Source organism: Prionailurus bengalensis, chromosome A2, assembly GCF_016509475.1.
Source record: "Prionailurus bengalensis isolate Pbe53 chromosome A2, Fcat_Pben_1.1_paternal_pri, whole genome shotgun sequence".
In the NCBI taxonomy this organism is placed as follows: domain Eukaryota; kingdom Metazoa; phylum Chordata; class Mammalia; order Carnivora; family Felidae; genus Prionailurus; species Prionailurus bengalensis.
This window is the reverse complement of record NC_057348.1, coordinates 12,673,195-12,692,493: the sequence shown is the minus strand read 5'-3', so window position 1 is coordinate 12,692,493 and position 19,299 is coordinate 12,673,195. Positions and strand designations below refer to the sequence as shown.

Sequence of the window (19,299 nt, the reverse complement as noted above, 5' to 3'; positions counted from 1 at the left end):
AATTCTCCTTTTGGGGTTTACTCTAAAAAAAAATTTTTTTTAATGTTTCTTTATTCTCGAGAGAGTGCGAGCAGGGGAGGGGCAGAGAGGGAGACACAAAATTGGAAGCACACAAAATTGGAGACACAAAATTGGACAGCTCCAGGCTCTGAGCTGTCAGCACAGAGCCCAACGCGGGGCTGGAATTCACGAACCGTGAGATCATGACCGGAGCCGAAGTCAGATGCTTAACCGACTGAGCCACCCAGGCACCCCTGGGGTTTACTCTAAAGAAATATGGAGAGATACAAAGATCTATGTAGAAGGAAAGTTGCCTCAATTATTTGAAGGTGCAAGGAAGTGGAAACAACTTATCTGTCCAGCAGTAAGGGATCAGGTACATAACTACCATGGAGTCATGAAAGGCAATCTTAGGAAGTCACTAAGCATGCTGTTTTTTTTTTTTCTCTTTTTTTTTTTTTTTAATTTTTTTTTTTCAACGTTTATTTATTTTTGGGACAGAGAGAGACAGAGCATGAACGGGGGAGGGGCAGAGAGAGAGGGAGACACAGAATCGGAAACAGGCTCCAGGCTCCGAGCCATCAGCCCAGAGCCCGACGCGGGGCTCGAACTCACGGACCGCGAGATCGTGACCTGGCTGAAGTCGGACGCTTAACCGACTGCGCCACCCAGGCGCCCCTAAGCATGCTGTTTTTGAAGAATGCTTAAGGTCATGGACAAATAAAATAGATTTCTGAAACTGCATCGATAGCTTCATATATGTTTTTGTCCCCATTTTGTGTTATACATACATGCACATGTGTATGTGTATGAAACCCACATAAAATAAAACCCTGTAAAATGTTAACAGCATTTCTCTTAGGGATTGTTTATTATCATTTATTTCTTTGCTGTATTTTCCTGACTTCTGCTGATAACCAAATGATTTCTTTAACCAGTTTTGCAATCAATCAACACCTCTCTAATATTGAAGCCCGCACCGTCAGTAAAAATACAAGGCAAGCTGCATGTGACTTTAAATTTTTTATCAATCACTTTAGAAAAAGTAAGAAGAAGGGTGCCTGCGTGGCTCAGTCTTGGGTCATGATCTCACAGTTCATGAGTTCGAGCCCCACATCCGGCTCTCTGCTGACAGCAGGGAGGCTGCTTCAGATCCTCTGTCTTCCTCTCTCTGTCCCTCCCTGACTTGTGCGCCCGGGCGACTGCTTGCTCTCTCTCTCTCTCTCTCTCTCAAAAATAAAATAAACATTAAAAAAAAGTAAGAAAAACAAGGGAGAGCAATTTAAATAATACATTTTACTTAACCCATATCTCCAAATGTTATCATTTCAACATGTAATCAATATAAAATTATCATTGAAATATGTTACATCATTTTTATGATACTAGGGCTTTGAAATCCAGTGTGTTTTAAACTTAGGGCACATCTCAATCCAGAATAAGCACATTTCAAGTGTTCAGTAACCACGTCTGGGTGGTGATGCCTCACACTGGACAGTATAGTTTATAAGCTACCGATATTACTTACGTGAACAACTTCCATTTACTAATAAAATATAATAATTAACAGCTACTAATTATTTGGTGCTTACTATGTACCAAGCACTATGCCACATGTTTTAGTCATTATCTCATCTAGTAGATGAAGCAGAGCGGTAAGGTAATGTATCAAGATCACTCAGCTTGCAAAGAAGTCACCTGGGAATTAGCTAGAGGTTTTTTCCCAAGCCTTTAGTTACTAAGCTTTCACTCACTATTCTTCTGTGTCTCTATTCATAAAACAATTAGATCATAGGGTTATAGGTGATATAAAAGAATAACACAGCAGAATACACATCGTTTTCAGTTGCAGGTGGGACATTTACCAGAAAAAAGATCATAAAATGAATCTCAAATGAAAGGATTCATCATACAAATGAAATTAAATTAGGGAGAAAAAAAAGGTAAGCTATCTGGGAATCTTTCAAATATCTGGAAATGAATAGCATACTTTTTTTTTTTTATAATTGTTTTAACGTTGGGGCGCCTGGGTGGCTCAGTCAGTTGGGTGTCCGACTTTGGCTCAGGTCATGATCTCCTGATTCATGGGTTTGAGACCCGCATCGGGCTCTGTGCTGATGGCCCAGAGTCTGGAGCCTGCTGCGGATTCTGTGTCTCCCTCTCTGCCCTCCCTGATTGTGCTTTCTTTCTCTCTCTCTCTCGAAAATAATTAAACGTTAAAAACAAATTTAAAAACAAATTTTTTTAACATTTACTCATTCTTGAGAGATAGAGAGCATGAGCTGGGGAGGAGCAGAGAGAGAGAGAGAGGGAGACACAGAATCCGAAGCAGGCTCCCGGTTCTGAACTGTCAGCATAGACCCTGATGCAGGGCTCAGATCCACAAACCATGAGATCATGACCTGAGCCTAAGCCAGACGCTTAACTGAAGGAGCCACCCGGGGGCCCCAAATACCACACCTCTAAATAGCCCATGGAATAAAGAACAAATCAAAAGGGAAATCCAAATGTATTTTAAACTGAATGCAAATGGTAATATGATGTATCAAGGTTTGTGGGATTCAAGTAAAGCTGTACTCAGAGGGAAATTCATAGTACTAAAAATAACCAAGTTAAAAAAGATGAAAGGTCTCAATTCTTCAGGGTCAGATAGAACTATTGAAATCATCTAATCCAACTGTGAAGTTTGAAACCCCTGATAGCATCCTATCAAGTGGTTGTGTACCCCTGTTTACACCCACCCCTATCAGGGAGCCCCTCCTTATAGAAACAGCATATACTGTCTTGGAAAGCTCTGGTCTCTTTCCTTTGCAAACAGGGGCAGGTGTTTGTTACCTTTGAGCCAGATGCCAAATACACAACCTTCTTTGTTTCATCCAAGTGAAGACTCCAGGTCTCAGGTTGCATGGGATCCTTTGAGCCTCCATCCCAAATGGTGAATTTCTCCTGGCCAGTCAGTAGATTCCACAAGCGCAGTGTATGGTCCTTTGAGGCAGAGAGGGCAAGTGTCCCTTTGGCAAACACCTTCACATACCTCACCTCTCCTGCAGTAGACCAGGGTCGGGGAGAATACATTAGCTGAAAACATTTTGACCTTCCAACTACCAAAATGCCTGTTGGTTTGGAAATTCCCTGGCTTACCAAAGAAAAGATGATGGCTTCAAACATAGCCAAATTACAAGTGACGGAATGTGGCAAAACTAAATTAAGAGTTGCAACAATTGATATTACAAGCAATCATATGCCAATAAAATGGGCAATCTGGGAGAAATGGACAAATTCCTAGAAACATATCAACTACTAAAACTGAAACAGGCAGAAATAGAAAATTTGAACAGACCCATAACCAGTAAATAAATTGAATTAGTAATCAAAAATCTCCCAAAAACCAGAGTCCAGGGCCAGATGGCTTTCCAGGGGAATTCTACCAAACATTTAAAGAAGAGTTAACACCTAATCTTTTGAAGTTGTTCCAAAAAATAGAAATAGAAAACGTCCAAACTCTTCCTATGAAGCCAGTGCTACCTTGATTCCAAAACCAGACAGAGACCCCACTAAAAAGGAGAACTATAGACCAATTTCCCTGATGAACATGGATGTAAAAATCCTCAACAAGATACTAGCCAACCGGATCCAACAATACATTAAAAGAATTATTCACCACGACCAAGTGGGATTTATACCTGGGATGCAAGGCTGGTTCAATATCCGCAAAACAATTAACGTGACTCATCACATCAATAAAAGAAAGGACAAGAACCATATGATCCTCTCAATAGATGCAGAGAAAGCATTTGAGAAAGCAATACAGCATCCTTTCTTGATAAAACCCTCAAGAAAGTAGGAACAGAAGGATCATGTCTCAAGATCATAAAAGCCGTATATGAAAGACCCACTGCTAATATCATCCTCAATGGGGAAAAACTGAGAGCTTTCCCCCTAAGGTCAGGAACATGACGGGGATGTCCACTCTCACCACTGTTATTCAACCTAGTATTGGAAGTCTTAGCCTCAGCAATCAGACAACACAAAGAAATAAAAGGCATCCAAATCGGCCAGAAGGAGGTCAAACTTTCACTCTTCGCAGATGACATGCTACTCTATATGGAAAACCCAAAAGATTCCACCAAAAAACTACTAGAACTGATCCAGGAATACAGCAAAGTCTCTCATCAACCTTCTGTTGAATATTTCCAATGAGTAAGAGTCTTGAACTGGAGGATGTGAGCATTTCTATGGTGGATAAACGGTATGTGGGACTTTTCTGCACTATTTTAGCAACTTCTTATGAGTCTAGAATTATTTCAAAATAAAATGCTCAGAAAAAAAGGGAAAAAGGAAAAATGTGCATAGAATTTGACTCAGAAATCCCACTTTTAAGAATGTGTCTTACAGAGGGGCGCCTGGGTGGCTCAGTCGGCTGAGCATCTGATTTCGGCTCGGGTCATGATCTCTCGGCTCGTGAGTTTGAGACCCCGTCGGGTTCTGTGCTGACAGCTTGGAGACTGGAGCCCGCTTCAGATTCTGTGTCTCCCTCTCTCTCTGCCCCTCCCCTGCTCGTGCTCTGTCTTTCTCTCTCTCTCTCTCTCTCTCTCTCTCTCTCTCTCTCTCAAAAATAAATAAACATTAAAAAATTAAAAAAAAAAGAATGTGTCCTATAGAAATAATAGCATAAGTGTGTGAAGATGTCAGACGTTAATTGCAGCATTGTCTTATAAAAAGAAAATTGCAAACAACCTGTTTATGAAAAGGGAGTTGTTAAAGAATATGGTGTATCTGTATAAAGAATATTACAAAGCCATTAAAAATAATAAGATAGATGTATATATACACCTAACTATAATAAATTATTACAACAGCCAATACTTACTGAGGGCTTTCTATGTGCCAAGCATAGTGGTTAGTAGTTTCCATGCATTAAACTCCTTTCATCTCATAAAAATTGTGCGAGGTACTATTATTATCCCATTGCATAGATATGGAAACTGAGGCACAGCTGAGTACAGTAACTTATCCCAAACCACATGATTAAGAAGTCGTGGAGCCAGGACTCCAGCCCAGAACTCAAGCTCTCAACCTCTACGTGATATATTCTACAATATATTGTGACAAAAGCAAGTTACAGCCCAGTGTATAAAATAGTACCATCTGCTTTTGACAAAAACTCAAAGTACATGAACTTATACAGAGCTACATCTGCATAAGCCTAGAAAAAAATTAGTTCTGGCATTCAACAAATTCTGACTACCAATCAGTTCCACGGAGACTGAAGGGTGGGAGAGACTAAAGGGAGTTTTATCTCTTTATAATTCAAAGGACAGTAGGACAGTGGGTAATTTTGATTTGTTGTGGTTTGGGTATTTTTCAACCAAAAGTTTTATAAATAGTAACGTGTTGCAAAATATCTCCGTATGTGGAACACTATGTCTCAGTAAAAATGAATTAGAGACATACACACAATGTGGAAAGAGGCAAAATATGTGATGTTAACTGAAAAAACCAAAAGGTTATGCAAGCAAAGGCTTAGATGACTATATATAAAACTGTATATATTTGTGTATATCCGAACACCTGCTGGGGGAAGGGACTAGAACAACAATATGCTGATAAATGATGAACAACAGACTCTCCAGAGGGGTTGGGGGAAGCCCTGACTTGTGGCATTTTGTTAATTTCCTTGGTGTAACTATTCCAGCCCGTGGTTGATTTCAAGCCACTAACATGACTCCTCATTGAATATAAGGTTGTGAAGAGAGTTCAGTAGCAGCCCATTTCCACCTTGCAGGTATGGTAGCCAAGCACACGCGTAGTAAAGTGCAGTATAATACTTTGAAAGTAATAAGTTTTGGGGCGTCTGGGTGGCTCAGTCGGTTAAAGTTAAGCGTCCGATTCATGGTTTCCACTCAGGTCATGATCTCGCCGCTCTTGAATTCAAGCCCCAGGTTGGGCTCTGCACTCTCAGCTCGGGATTCTCTCTTCTTGGGATTCTCTCTCTCCACCTCTCTCTCTGCCCCTCCCCTGCTGGAGCTTGTTCACGCTCGCTCTCTCTCTCTCTCTCAAAATAAATAAACACACAAAAAAGAAAGTGATGAGTTTTGGATATGTATTACCTTGTTTTAATGGAATTGACTTAACTGCAAGCTTCTAAAATTTCATATTTGATAATGCCTGTGATCACTGCCTCACCACATTCCTGAGAACTTCACAATCAGGTCTCTTGCAAACACCAGGGCAAACCACGTCCAGCCTGCTGGCACGTAACGGGAAATTTTCACTCTCCTTATTACATATGCCTGTAACGCTTTCCGTTTTGTCAGTAAACTGATTGCCGAGTTTTCCTAATTACAAATAATAAGACTTTGATGGCTTAAGAAAATTTTTTTTGTGTGTGTTTACTTATTTTGAGAGAGAAAGAGAGTCAGAGTATGAGTGGGGGAGGGGCAGAGAGAGAGAGGGAGACACAGAATCGGAAACAGGCTCCAGGCTCTGAACTGTTGGCACAGAGCCCGACGTGGGGCTCGAACTCACGAACCGTGAGATCGTGACCTGAGCTGAAGTCGGACACTTAACCGACTGGGCTACCCAGGTGCCCCGCTGATGACTTTTTAAAAAATGAATCAAGGTCCATGGGTAAATGGGTTCAGGTCCTGGACAGATGGCCCCACGCACACAAAAATAGACCTATGTGAAACTAGCCATCCTGATGATAATAAAATGAATGGAATCTGACAGATACTCTATCAGTACCCACGTCACTCCCAGCTCTTGGGAAAAAAAAAAAAAGAATATGTTGAGGACGTCTGATGCTGGCAGCTTTGGGGTCGGGGGGGGGCAGTTTATTCTGCTACATATACACTTCTCAAAACCCATAGAAATGCTCACATCCTCCAGTTCAAGACTCCTACTCACCGGAAATATGCAACAGAAGGAAAAAAATGTTGATGAGAGTAAAAAGAGGTTCATCACAGTAGAATCCATAATAGCAGAACATAGAAATAGCCTGAATTACAAAAATTTAAAAAAATAAATGAAATAAAAATAAATTTAAAAAACTTTTTAATGTTTTAATTTTTATGTTGAGAGAGAAAGAGAGACAGTGATCAGGGGAGGGGCAGAGAGAGAGAGAGAGACAGAAGCCTCAGCAGGCTCCAGGCTGAGCTGTCAGCACAGAGCCTGACGCAGGGGTCTTGAACGTACAAGCTGTGAGATCATGACCTAAGCCAAAGTCGGACGCTTAACTGACTGAGCCACCCAGGTGCCCCGAAATAAAATAAATTAAAAAAAAAATCATTTAATGGGAATGCAAGCTGGTGCAGCCACTCTGGAAAGCAGTATGGAGGTTTCTCAAAAAATTAAAAATAGAACTACTTTACGACCCAGCAATTGCACTACTAGGCATTTATCCACGGGATACAGGTGTGCTGTTTCGAAGGGACACATGCACCCCCATGTTTAGAGCAGCACCATCAACAGTAGCCAAAGTATGGAAAGAGCCCAAATGTCCATCGATGGATGAACGGAAAAAGAAGATGTGGTATATATATACAATGGAATATTACTCGACAAGGAAAAAGAATGAAGTCTTGCCATTTGCAACTACGTGGATGGAACTGGAGGGTATTATGCTAAGTGAAATTAGTCAGAGAAAGACAAAAATCATGATTTCACTCATGTGAGGACTTTAAGAGACAAAACGGATGAACATAAGGGAAGGGAAACAAAAATAATATAAAAACAGGGAGGGGGACAAAACAGAAGAGACTCATAAATATGGAGAACAAACTGAGGGTTACAGGAGGGGTTGTGGGAGGGGGGATGGGCTAAATGGGTAAGGGGCATTAAGGAATCTACTCCTGAAATCATTGTTGCACTATATGCTAACTAATTTGGATGTCAATTTATAAAAAAAAGGGGCGCCTGGGTGGCTCAGTCGGTTGAGCATCTGACTTCGGCTCAGGTCATGATCTCGGGGTTCGTGAGTTCAAGCCCCGCGTCAGGCTCTGTGCTGACAGCTCAGAGCCTGGAGCCTGTTTCAGATTCTGTGTCTTCCTCTCTCTCTTCCCCTCCCCCGCTCATGTCTGTCAAAAATAAATGAACATTAAAAAAATAATAAAATAATAATAAAAAATAAAGCAAGTTAAAATAAAAAATTTTTTAAAAATCATTTAATACATTCTGGAACACGATCTGTTGAGAAGAATGAAATATGTTGCTGCATTTAAACATGATAAATGTGACACTGGATGGATCACAACAGCAAGAATCCCAGCAGCCTCAAGTTGGAAACAATGTTAATGCCCTCCGACTGATACAGATACTGTTCCTTCCACATCCAATGTCCAGCACCAGAAAGTTGATAGATCTAGGAAGCACATGGGTGGTTGCCATGGGGCTGGGTGTGGGAGTGGAGATGTACTCCACAGAAGGCGGGCCGTGCAGAGAGGACTCCTTGGGGTGATGGAAAGTTCTAGCATTAGGGTGATGGTTGTACAACTCAGTAAATCTAAAAATCGTTGCATCACACTTAAAACAGGTGAAATGGTATGTCAATTACACCTCAATAAAGTTGTTTTAAAAAAAAAAGATTCAATGGAAATAAAAGATTGGTTATGGCAAAATGTTGAGAAAAAATTATAAAACTGTACATACTTAAATTGCAGTGACATATATTTTTGAGAGAGAGAGAGAGAGAGAGAGAGAGAGAGAGTGAGTGCAAGTGAAGGAGGGGCAGAGGGAGAAAGAGAGAATCTTAAGCAGGCTCCATGCTCAATGCAGAGCCTGACTCGGGGCTCGATCCCACAACCCTGGGATCATGACCTGGGTCAAAATCGAGAGTCGGTTGCTCAACAGACTGAGCCACCCAGAAGCTCCATAATGATAAAATAATTTTAACATCTTTATTGAGATACAATTCACGAGCATGAAATTCCCCCATCCCGTGTATGACGGTACAATTCGTTGGTCTTTGTGTGGTCACAGAGCTGTGACACCATCACCACAGTCTACATTCAGAGTGTTTTCAAAACCTCAAAAAGCTGGCATTCCCTCCCCCTTTCTCTCCTTGTCGTTTAAACCATTTGGAGGCGTGTAATTCATTGGCATCTAACACATTCGCAATGCTGTGCAACCGTCACCCCTATCTGATTCCGGAACATTTCCATCACCCCCAAAAGGAACCCCCGTCCTCATGAGCAATCACTTCCCATTCCTCCCTCCCCAACCAGCAACAACTAATCTGTTTTGTGTCTCTGTAGATCTGCCTGTTCTGGACATTTTGTATAAACAAATCATACTGACTGTGGGCTTTTGTGACTGGCTTCTTTGATTTGCTATAATGTCTCAAGCTCCAGCCTCCTGCCGACCTTGCTGTTCTGTAAACACACCAGCCTCCCTCCCCTGTCCCTGCCCTTTGCACACTTCTTTCTTCACGCCCTTTGTGTCTTGGCCGAAGCATCCCCAGCTGGGAGAAATGCTTTACCTAACTGTCCTAAGTCGGTCACTTGGACTGCTGCTCAGACATCTTGTTGCCCTGATTACCATGCATAACTCTATTTCGCCTTCCCAAATGCCTGAGTCTGACTCGGGCCAGTGTTAAGGTAAGGTGAGCGAGGCACTCATTTTGGGTGCCAAATTTAAGGAGGTGCCAAATTACCGAGCTTCCATTTTGCCCTTGGCTCCCATATGGCTTGGCACAGTGCTCTTGCCAATCCTGTCTTTAAGACAGCTTGATATTTATTCATGGTGGATTTTTTTTTGCATTAATTTTGATTTTTAAAAATATTCCATTGAAATCTTATTTATCTTAAAAAAATTTTGTTTTATCCTTATTTATTTTTGAGAGAGAGACAGAGCGTGAGCAGGGGAGGGGCTGAGAGAGAGGGAGACACAGAATCCGAAGCAGGCTCCAGGCTCTGAGCCATCAGCACAGAGCCTGAGGTGGGGCTCGAACCCACAAACCGCGAGATCGTGACCTGAGCCGAAGTTGGATGTTCAAACCAACTGAGCCACACAGGCGCCCCGAAACCTTATCTATCTTGATGACGAAGTTGACAAAGCCCACTTTCCAGGCCTCACCTGTGTGTCCCATGTGCATATGGATCACCTGATGTTCTTCTGTGTCCCACACAGCCACGGTGCCATCCTGGGTGCCGACAACCAGCAGCTTCTCTTCCACGCTCCACGCCATGGCCGTGATGCCTGCAGCCACACAGAGACAACAGCAAGCAACCACGTCAGCTCCCGTGTCTGAGCCCTCACCCATGGGGCCCTCTAATGGGCCCGCGCTTCACAGATAGGGAAACTGAGGCACAGATTCAGCCCCTTGTCCAGAGCCACACACCTAGAAAGTTCCAGCACTGTCAGACGCCAGATTCAGATCTCGACTGCAATGTTCATGTTCCTCTTAGGGACGACGCTAGGTCCTAAGTGTCTCCCAAGCTCAGCGGTTCTCACGCAGGGGCGATTCCTTTCCCCGCTCAGTGCCTCAGTTTCCCATATATAAAATAGGGGAAAGTTGAAATCAGAGCCAGTCCAAGTCTGAGAGGACTGGATTTTGTTCCCACCTCACTGGGACAGGGAGTACGGACATGGGATTTGTTTTTCTTTCCTTTTCTCTTTTCTTTCCTTTCCTTTTCTTTCTTTCTCTGGTCATTCACTGTGTGACCCCGGAAATGTGAGCTCAAACTTCTCATTTAGCAAATGAAAAAACTGAAGCCCAGAGTGGGTAGAAACTTTCCGAGCTTTGACATAACTAGGGCTCCTACAGAGGCACAGTGGGTCTGGAACACAAAACGTCTCCCTACCCGGGGTGGGGGTGGGGGGGGGTGGCAAAAACAAAAACTTCTCTGTGACTGCCACTTCCTAATCAGTCACTGCACTGTCTGTGATTTGTCCCCCATAGCCATCCGGTCAGACTTCTTTTTGTAACAAAGCCCAAAGCCCACAGGTGTTAGCTGAGTGCACATTCACCGGGACAAAGGTCATATTTCCCAAGCTCCCTTGCAGCAGCAGATGGCCAAGATCTTACCAAGGAGACACTTCTCACAGACCCGATAAATTCTGCTTCTAGACCACTCCCTCAAAGGGAAGGGGTCTGCCATCCACCTCCCCTTCCCACTTCCTACTGGCCGAAAGGCCATCCTATTGGTCGGGGCTGGAACGGCCACTGTTAAGCCGTCAAATGTTAGTTTGACATTGAAAATGGCAGAGCAACAAGACTGAGTCTAGGTCCCTGATGCGAGAAGTAAGGGAGATGATTCATTTTCAGAAATACCAAATAAAAGCTGTGCTGTCTAATCGACAGTAGTTTTACAACCTATTGGAAATATGTCCGAACCCCCTCCCCCACAATGGAGTCCCAAACCCTTAGACACTTCACTTCCAGGTTCCTCGACCCCTCTGAGTTTCGCGGGCTTATTTTTCGCGGGCTTTGCAATGAGCACGCGCCAAAGGACTGAAGTCTCTGTGTCACCTCCGGGAATGTACATGCGTTCCAATCAGACTTTTTGCCTTACGTGGACATAGGCGACTACCAGTAAGGCTGCAACCTCTGCAGTACTCAGCCAATGAGGAACCAGGGGAGGGACTTGCCTCTGTAGTGCTCAGCCAATGAGGGGAGGAACTTGCCTCTGTAGTGCTCAGCCAGTGAGGAACGAGGGGAGGGACTTGCCTCTGTAGTGCTCAGCCAGTGAGGAACGAGGGGAGGGACTTGCCTCTGTAGTGCTCAGCCAATGAGGAACTAGGAGAGGGACTTACACGCTAGGCGATAAATTGCCTGCTGTAACTGCCCCAACTGTGCCTGTCCATCAGACACCTGCTCTTGGTTGCTTAAACCCTAGCTTCCCTGTGCTCTGAGTCCGTGTCCCTCCTTTGATTGGGGCAGTGGGCTTATTTCTAACACCTGACACCTTGGAGACACAGTGTTACCTCTACTTATGCCTGGACTGTTGTGTGGGAGTGGGAGGAAATGAACTGCTTTTTTATTTAAGCCACTGCTATTTTGTCCCTTGTTACAGCCATTTGAACTTGTAACCTAATAAAGATAGTCTTCTCCATCAAATCAGATTCCCTTCTGAACACAGCATTCTAGCAGCTGTCCCTAAATCAGTTCCTCCATGTATGGTACTTCGTCTCTTAGAACTTCTGTTTTAGAAGCACTAATGCCTTGGGAGTGTAGCTCTCCCTACAGGGGCATGTGGCACAGAAATGGCCCGACTTGCAATAACTGACATTTGAGCCACAACTTAATTGTATTTGCTGGCCTTTCAATAATGCAAGAAGTTATGGGTGGGCAGATAAAGGGGTGGATGAATGGAGGTAGACTGGGGCATGAGCAGATAGCTAGATGGCTGGCTGGATAAGTGGGTGAGTGGATGGGTGGATGTTAGATGAGTAGATAGATGAATCAACCGATAGATGGGTGGGCGGGTTGATGAATGGCTGGGTGCACAGATGGGTGGTGGGGTAAGTGAGTGAATGGAAGATGTTCAGAGTGAAATGGAAAGATGAGTGGTGTGGACAGAGGGCTGAAAGATAGCTAATGGACTGACAGGTGGAGGGAAGGAAGAAAGGAAGGAAGGAGGGGAAGGAAGGAAGGAAGGAAGGAAGGAAGGAAGGAAGGAAGGAAGGAAGTGTGGATGGATGGATGGATGGATGGACAGACAGAAAGAAGGAGGGAAGCAAGGGATAACACATGAATAGAGAGAACTAAGTCCTCTAGTTTCTCTGACATTTTGGTGTCCCAGGAGAATCCATGAGTTCCAGCAGCCTCTCAGGGACCAGTCGGACACAATCCCTAGCTTTTGGACTTACCAGCACGAGCCAGTAAATCCCAGAAACTATCTGTAAGATGGGCACTCGATTCTTAGAGGCAGCCAGCACCTCCTTGCTCTGGGCTCATTAGTGGTATTTACACTAGTAATCTACAGTCCCTGGGAGGCAGAGAGAGTGGAGTCAGCATGAGACAGCAAGGGCTTGCCCTGATGGCACCCCGGGGGCCTCCCTATACTGACAGAGGAGAGCCCCAGGGAGCAGCCAGAAACACCTGCCGTCCGCTGCCCTCAGGCATGAGGGGGCCTGGCAGGATTTTTGCAGAGTCGCAGAGACTGACCCTTGTGACAGCCGGTGAGGGTTGCCCGGAGGGGTCCTCCCGGGGGCTGGAGGAATCCCGTGAGGGGTACCAGCACAGGATGTGGGCACATCCGGAACCAGTTCTGGGCCTGTTGGCACAGCTGTCCCACCAGCGCCGGATGTGAGGTCGTGAAGAAATGGAGTCTGGCCAGGAGTTCTGTATATAGGATGCTCCTCTCTGCAACAAAGGGGACTCACGTTAAGGGGAAGGGCCATCTTCTCCTGCCTCTGTCTCTCTCCCCAAACACTCACCCCTACTTCCAGGGCCCCAGGTGGTTCTTAGCCTCCGGGGGGCCTTTGGCCTGGACTGGCCTTCCCCCTTTCTCATGCTAATCACTTCCTAATTTTAGCTAAAGGGCCACTTCTTTAAAAAGCCGTTTCCAGCCCAACCCACTAATCCACCTGCCCCACCCCCCAGCTCATCACAGCTACAATTAACCTTTCTTCGTGGCCCCGCCTCTCCTCACTACCCTAGAGCTTGAGTTTCCTGAAACAGGAATGAGGTCTGTCTTGTTCATGCTCCGTTCTTGGCACCTAGAACATCACAGACACCCGATAAGTTGTAGAGGCCGCTTTTAGGCAGCAAGCTCGAGCAGTGAAATGTAGAGCAAGGCTAAAGGGCCCACAGCCACCACGAAGCTGAATCCAGACAGGCCCATCAAGGCTGCTTCCGTTTGATAAGGACATTTGGGATTGCCTTTGGAGCCCATCTGGATAATCCAGGATAAACTCTCCATCTCAAGTTCCTTAATTTAGTCACATCAGTTTGCCGCATAAGACAAGAGTCACAGGTTCCAAGGATTAGGAAGCGAATATATCTGTGGAGAGGGCAGTGCTTTCTGCCTATCCCAACAGACATACCATCATTATTATCCCAAGTTCATAAAGGGGGAAATTGAGGCTCAGAGAGGTTAAGCAACTTGTACAAGGTCACACAGCCAGTAGGAGGTGGGAATCTGACCCAAAAAGTTTTATTCCAACCTTGAGTGAAGACCAGGGACGCTGAAGGCAAGCAGTTCATTGTCTCTGCTGTTGGCTTGTCCCAACTGTGGGGTTTGGGGCAATGGTGACAAAGCTTTGTGCCTTGGTTTGCTGGCAGGTGGAATGAGGCAAGGTCAGGACCAGGGTCAAGTGCCCCACTCACCATGGGTGCAAGATGTAAGGTGGCACCAAGAAACACAACCATCAAGATAAATACTATTTCCATGCAATATTTTTAAAAAATCAAAATTAATGCCCCCCCCCAAAACCCATGATGAACAAAATGTCAGCTTTTAAAATAAAAATAGAGTCAGAAACGCCATCACACCCAATCATCCTGGAGCCTAAGGCAATAGGAGAAATTGGGAATGCTGGCGGGCTTTGGAGGAGGCTCCAAGTCCTGGAATGTGCTGGAGCTCAAGGTTGGCCGGCTGCGCCCTCTGGTGGTGACATTCATTCCTACACCCGCAGGTGCCGGGCCGGCCACAGGTTGTTAATCAAGGATTCCTGCAAAGAACATGCTGTGATTTGGGCTTTTAAATCTTCCCTCAAACTGGGCAGTTGTTCCCAAGGCTGTTTTTCCTGGCAACTCACTCCCTGTGAGGTTTACAACTGGTGAGCAAAAATGCACAAGAAAGGCATAAGCTGATGGTGGGCACCGGCCTCTTCCACTTGGGTGGCATCTTAGACATGCTTTAGTCCAATCCCACATTTTGCAGATGATGGAAACTGAGGCTCTGTGCAGAAATGGCTCATCCAAGGCCATTCACATCAACAAGGTTGGTGCTGTCATGACAGTAACGGGCCCCTTGGATGGCCCCATGGGGACAGCCGTAGGTGGGAGGGTCGACCAGCATCCCCATTTCGCAGATGGAAAGACTGAGGACAGCAAGGCGGGGTGGGGTGGTGAACGTCAGGGACTTGCAAGGTCACACTACCAGTAAGTGGCAAGGCCCAGATTTGAATTAACACAGTGGGGCTCAAAATCCGTGTTCTTGGCCAGGACCGGTCTATGTGGTAGGGCTGGCAATTTGGCACACGGGTGATGCCAAAGAAAACCAACAGAAATAATAATTACGAGCCAAGGCAGGGGCGCCTGGGTGGCTCAGTGGGTTGAGCATACGGCTTGATTTCGGCTCAGATCATGACCCCAGAGTCATGTATTGAACCCCACGTCGGGCTCCGTGCCGGGCGTAGAGCCTGCTAGGGGTTCTCTCTCTCCTTCTGCCCCTCCCCACCTCGTGCATGCGTGTCTCTCTCTTTCTTTCTCTCTCTCTCCCTAATAAAAATTAAAAAAAAAAAAAAAAGCGCTGAGACAGATGGAAAAAGGGTGTAGTGGTGAAGAATGCAGGGGCTGGAGGGTGTCCAGGCTCAGTGGGGGCTGGACAGGCTTCTCCCAGGAGGGGCATTTGGTTAAGCTCCAAGGGAGCCACAGAAGGGATATAGGGACTTAAGCACCTTTTTAAAACTCCTTATAAAACCCTCACATCAAAACCAGGTGGGGATTGTACGATAACAACCACCCAGGCCACCTCACGCTCATCAGGATGACTATCAGTGTTTTAAAAACCAGAAAACGACGAAGGCTGGTGAGGACAGAGAGAAATCGGAGCCCCCGTGCGCTGCTTGCTGGCGGGAACGTAAAACGGTGCAGCCGCCGTATGGTGGTTTCTCGAAAAAATGAACACCGAATTACGATCTGATCCGACAATTGTACTTCTGGGTGTCTACTCCAGAGAGTTTTTTAAAGCAGGGTCTTGAAAAGATAGTTGTATACCTGTGTTCCCAGCAGCACTCGTCACAACGGGCACTAAGTAGAAACGACCCAAGTGTCCATCAGTGGAGGAATGGAGAAACGAAATGAGGTCCATCGGCCCAATGCAATGCTTTCCTGCCTTTTAAAGATGGAGATTCTGATGCCTGCTACAACGTGGACGAACGCTGAGGCAATCACGCCGAGTGAAAGAAGCCAGACACGGAAGGGCCAAGGCTGTCTGAGGCCACTTGGATGAGGTCCCTACGGTAGTCAGATTCACAGAGAGTAGATGGTGGGTGCCCGGGGCTGGGGGAAGGGAATGAGGAGTTTGTGTTTGATGGGGACACAGGTTCAGTTTTGCGAGATGAACTGGTTCTGGAGATGGGTGGGAAAGTGCCTGATGTCACTGAGCCGTGCGCTTAAAACGCCGACTTTGAACCCCGGTTAGGCAAAATGTCATCCCCTAGGACAAAAATTGCCCCCTTCTTTTTTTTTTTTTTTAATTTTTAATGTTTATTTATTTTTGAGAGAGAGAGAGAGAGAGTGAGCAGGGGAGGGGCAGAGAGAGAGGGAGACCCAGAATCCGAAGCAGGCTCCAGGCTGCGAGCTGTCAGCACAGAGCCCGATGTGGGGCTCGAACCCACGAACCGTGAGATCATGACCTGAGCCGAAGTCGGACGCTTCACCGACTGAGCCACCCAGGCGCCCCACTCCTTTCTCTTGAGTAGACTTGAGTTACAAAAAGTCATGTTCAACTACTATCATTCTGTTTCAAATGTTATCAATAAAAAAAATTGGGGGAACGTGTTTTCTCTCTTATTATATTAATATTGACACAATTTCCTCGATTTTTGCCTGACATTTTTCCTATCTGGCCCTTTTTCTAGAAAACGCTTCACTCCAAAGCTCTTCCAGCTTCCATTCTAAATTCTAGAAACCCCACAGGTGTAGACAGGAAAGGTGTGCCGGCTAATGAAAATCCAGCTGGGGTCTTGGTGAGGAGAATGATCTTCTAGAAGTCAGTGCAGAGTGAAGCCTCCCCCCCCCCCCCGCCAGGCTGACTCACCCATGCCTCGGAGCTCCAGGGCCGGGCGGCACAACTGGAGGGCTTCCCGGACCAGGCCGACCTCCGGACAGTCCAGGTAAGGGGCATACAGGTCAAAGTCGTCCAACAGGCTCTCGATGCCTCCAGAGATGCCGCGGCAGGAAATCCAGTTCATGCTGCCTGTGGGCAGGGAGGGGGGAGGGGGTATTGTAGGGGCACATGTTTCCTTCTAGTTCATACTTGGAGGCTGGTTCTCACCTCTCCATTTCTCTGGGGGTTCACGGCCTCGACACTGCTGAGGTTTGGGGCCGCGTCATTCTCTGCGGTGGGGCCGTGCACTGTGCGGGACCGACCAGCACCCCTGGCCTCCACCCACCGGATGCCATAGCACCTCCCAGGGGGTGATCATCAAAAACACGAACGTTGCCAAAAGTCTCCTGGGTGCAGAATCACCCCTGGTTGAGACTCACGGGGATGAACAGAAGGATAGAGAGACAAATAGAAAGGTGGATGGGTAGAGGGGTGATAAGTAGCTAAATACAAAGATTATCATATCATATCTGTCATATGATATGATAGACGGACAGACAGGGTCTCATTCTAAGGCCACATTTCTCACGTCTGCCCTATCGGCTGGGACTAGATGCCAGTAGCACTCCCTTCCCTGAGCTGTGACAACCAAAACGTCCCCGGACATTGCCACGTGTCCCCTGCTGGTGGTGGGGGGGCACAGAATGACCCCTGGTGAGAACCACTGTCTTAAGCGGAGTCGAGGATTCTGACGTATGCGGGAGCACAGCGGGAGGTTGGGACCCACTGAGTCCCCTCCGAAACGGGTGCGACCCTCACCCAGAACCTCCTGCTTCAGCGTTTCAAGGCGGCCTGAGTGGACCAGGTGATGAGGCATCTCCTTCAGCTTCCGCACATTTGCGACCGTGTCTGAGAACCACAGGGGCTGAGGGGCCACCTGCAGAGGAGGAGGGGACTGACAACCAGGCCGCTATGACCCAAGCTCATTCGTTCGCTCCACAGACGTGGGCCAAGCCACGCACAGGTGACACTGGAGGGGACGGGGACACAATTCCAGACAGAGATGTCCCACACCCACCACAGGCAGGGCCAGGGCAGAGGGAGGAACTCGGGGCTCAGGGAATCCAAGGGGCATCGGAGCTGGGCCTCAGAGGTTAAGTAGGAGTCTGTGTGGTGAACCATATCAGAAAACGATGGTGTTCCAGGGCAAGGGAATGGCATGTGCAAAGGCCCAGAGGCGGGAGATGCCAGGAGTTCAGGGCCTTTCTCATATGCTCCTGAATATTGTGATTCTTTTCCACCCCGCTCTGGAATGTTGGGGCATGGAATGGGGGACATATTCCTCATCTGCTGTTCCCCCCCCGCCCCCCAGTCATGCTCAGAGGCTGAGGGGACATCCCGCCTTCTGTGGGGGAGGGAAAGGAAGAAGGTCAGGATGGCATTCTGGGTGGAAAAGAAGGAAGGAAGGAGCGGGTGGTCCTCGCCAGGCAGCCTTGACCTTGCCTGCACGGCAGGGCGGAGACTGCAGGTAGAGAGCAGGGACCCCAGGCAGACACCTCACCATGCGGTCCAGGTTCAGCGGCTTCCCCACGAGCGGCAGGGTGATGAGCTTCTTGGTGCCCTGGCTCCAGGCCCCTGAGAAGAAGTCAGCCAAGACCCCGTGCCTCTTGGCTCTCTCGACCCCGGACAGGTAGCGTTCTTGGACCACCTCGGCCAGCTGCCTGCAGAGAGGGGACACGGACTCTTGGGCCTGGGCGATTGGTGAGCTCAGAGGGGGGCCACCCGCCTTCCAGGAGGCTGTTCCCAAGTGCGGGTCCCTCCTGAGCCCCTGCCCGATGCTCACTGCCTCTGCTGACCACCCGTCCTATTGGTTACCTAACTATCTATAAATTGGCCCATCTTTCTTCTTTCCCCTTTAATAAAGTTACTTGGAAAAGGAACATTTGGGTCTCTCAATAGGTTAAACATAAAACAAGGTACTGTCTGACCCAGCAACTCCACTCCCAGGTATAGACCAAGAGAATTAAAAAATAGGTGTTCGGGGGCGCCCGCATGGCTCAGTCGGTTAGGTGTCGGGCTCTTGATCTCAGCTCAGGTCTTGATCTCAGGGTCATGAGTTCAAGCCCCGAGCTGGGCCCCACGCTTGGTGTGGAGCCTACTTAAAAACAAAACGAAGCAAAAGCAGGTATTCAAACAAACACTTGTGCACACATGTTCACGGCAGCACTGATCACAGTCCCAAGAAACAACCCAAGTGTCCATCAATGGACACACAGATAAACAAAATGTGGTCCATCCATGCAACGGGTTATTTCTCAGCTGTGAAAAGGAATGAAGCCCCGATTCACACTACAACACG

General features: G+C 46.8%; 1 protein-coding gene across 4 annotated transcripts in view; it reads right to left on the bottom strand.

Moving 5' to 3' along the window:
* Nucleotides 1-19,299, bottom strand: part of NWD1 (NACHT and WD repeat domain containing 1) — a 74,839-nt gene that overhangs the window by 25,761 nt on the left and 29,779 nt on the right. For all 4 annotated transcript variants that reach the window (XM_043590314.1, XM_043590312.1, XM_043590313.1 and 1 more), the window contains 6 exons: nt 18,502-18,661; nt 17,760-17,877; nt 16,932-17,090; nt 13,109-13,306; nt 10,075-10,197; nt 2,836-3,044 (listed from right to left, as the gene is read on the bottom strand). In XM_043590314.1, coding sequence (XP_043446249.1) covers nt 2,836-3,044; nt 10,075-10,197; nt 13,109-13,306; nt 16,932-17,090; nt 17,760-17,877; nt 18,502-18,661 — 967 coding nt within the window. The remainder of the gene's footprint in view (nt 1-2,835; nt 3,045-10,074; nt 10,198-13,108; nt 13,307-16,931; nt 17,091-17,759; nt 17,878-18,501; nt 18,662-19,299) is intronic.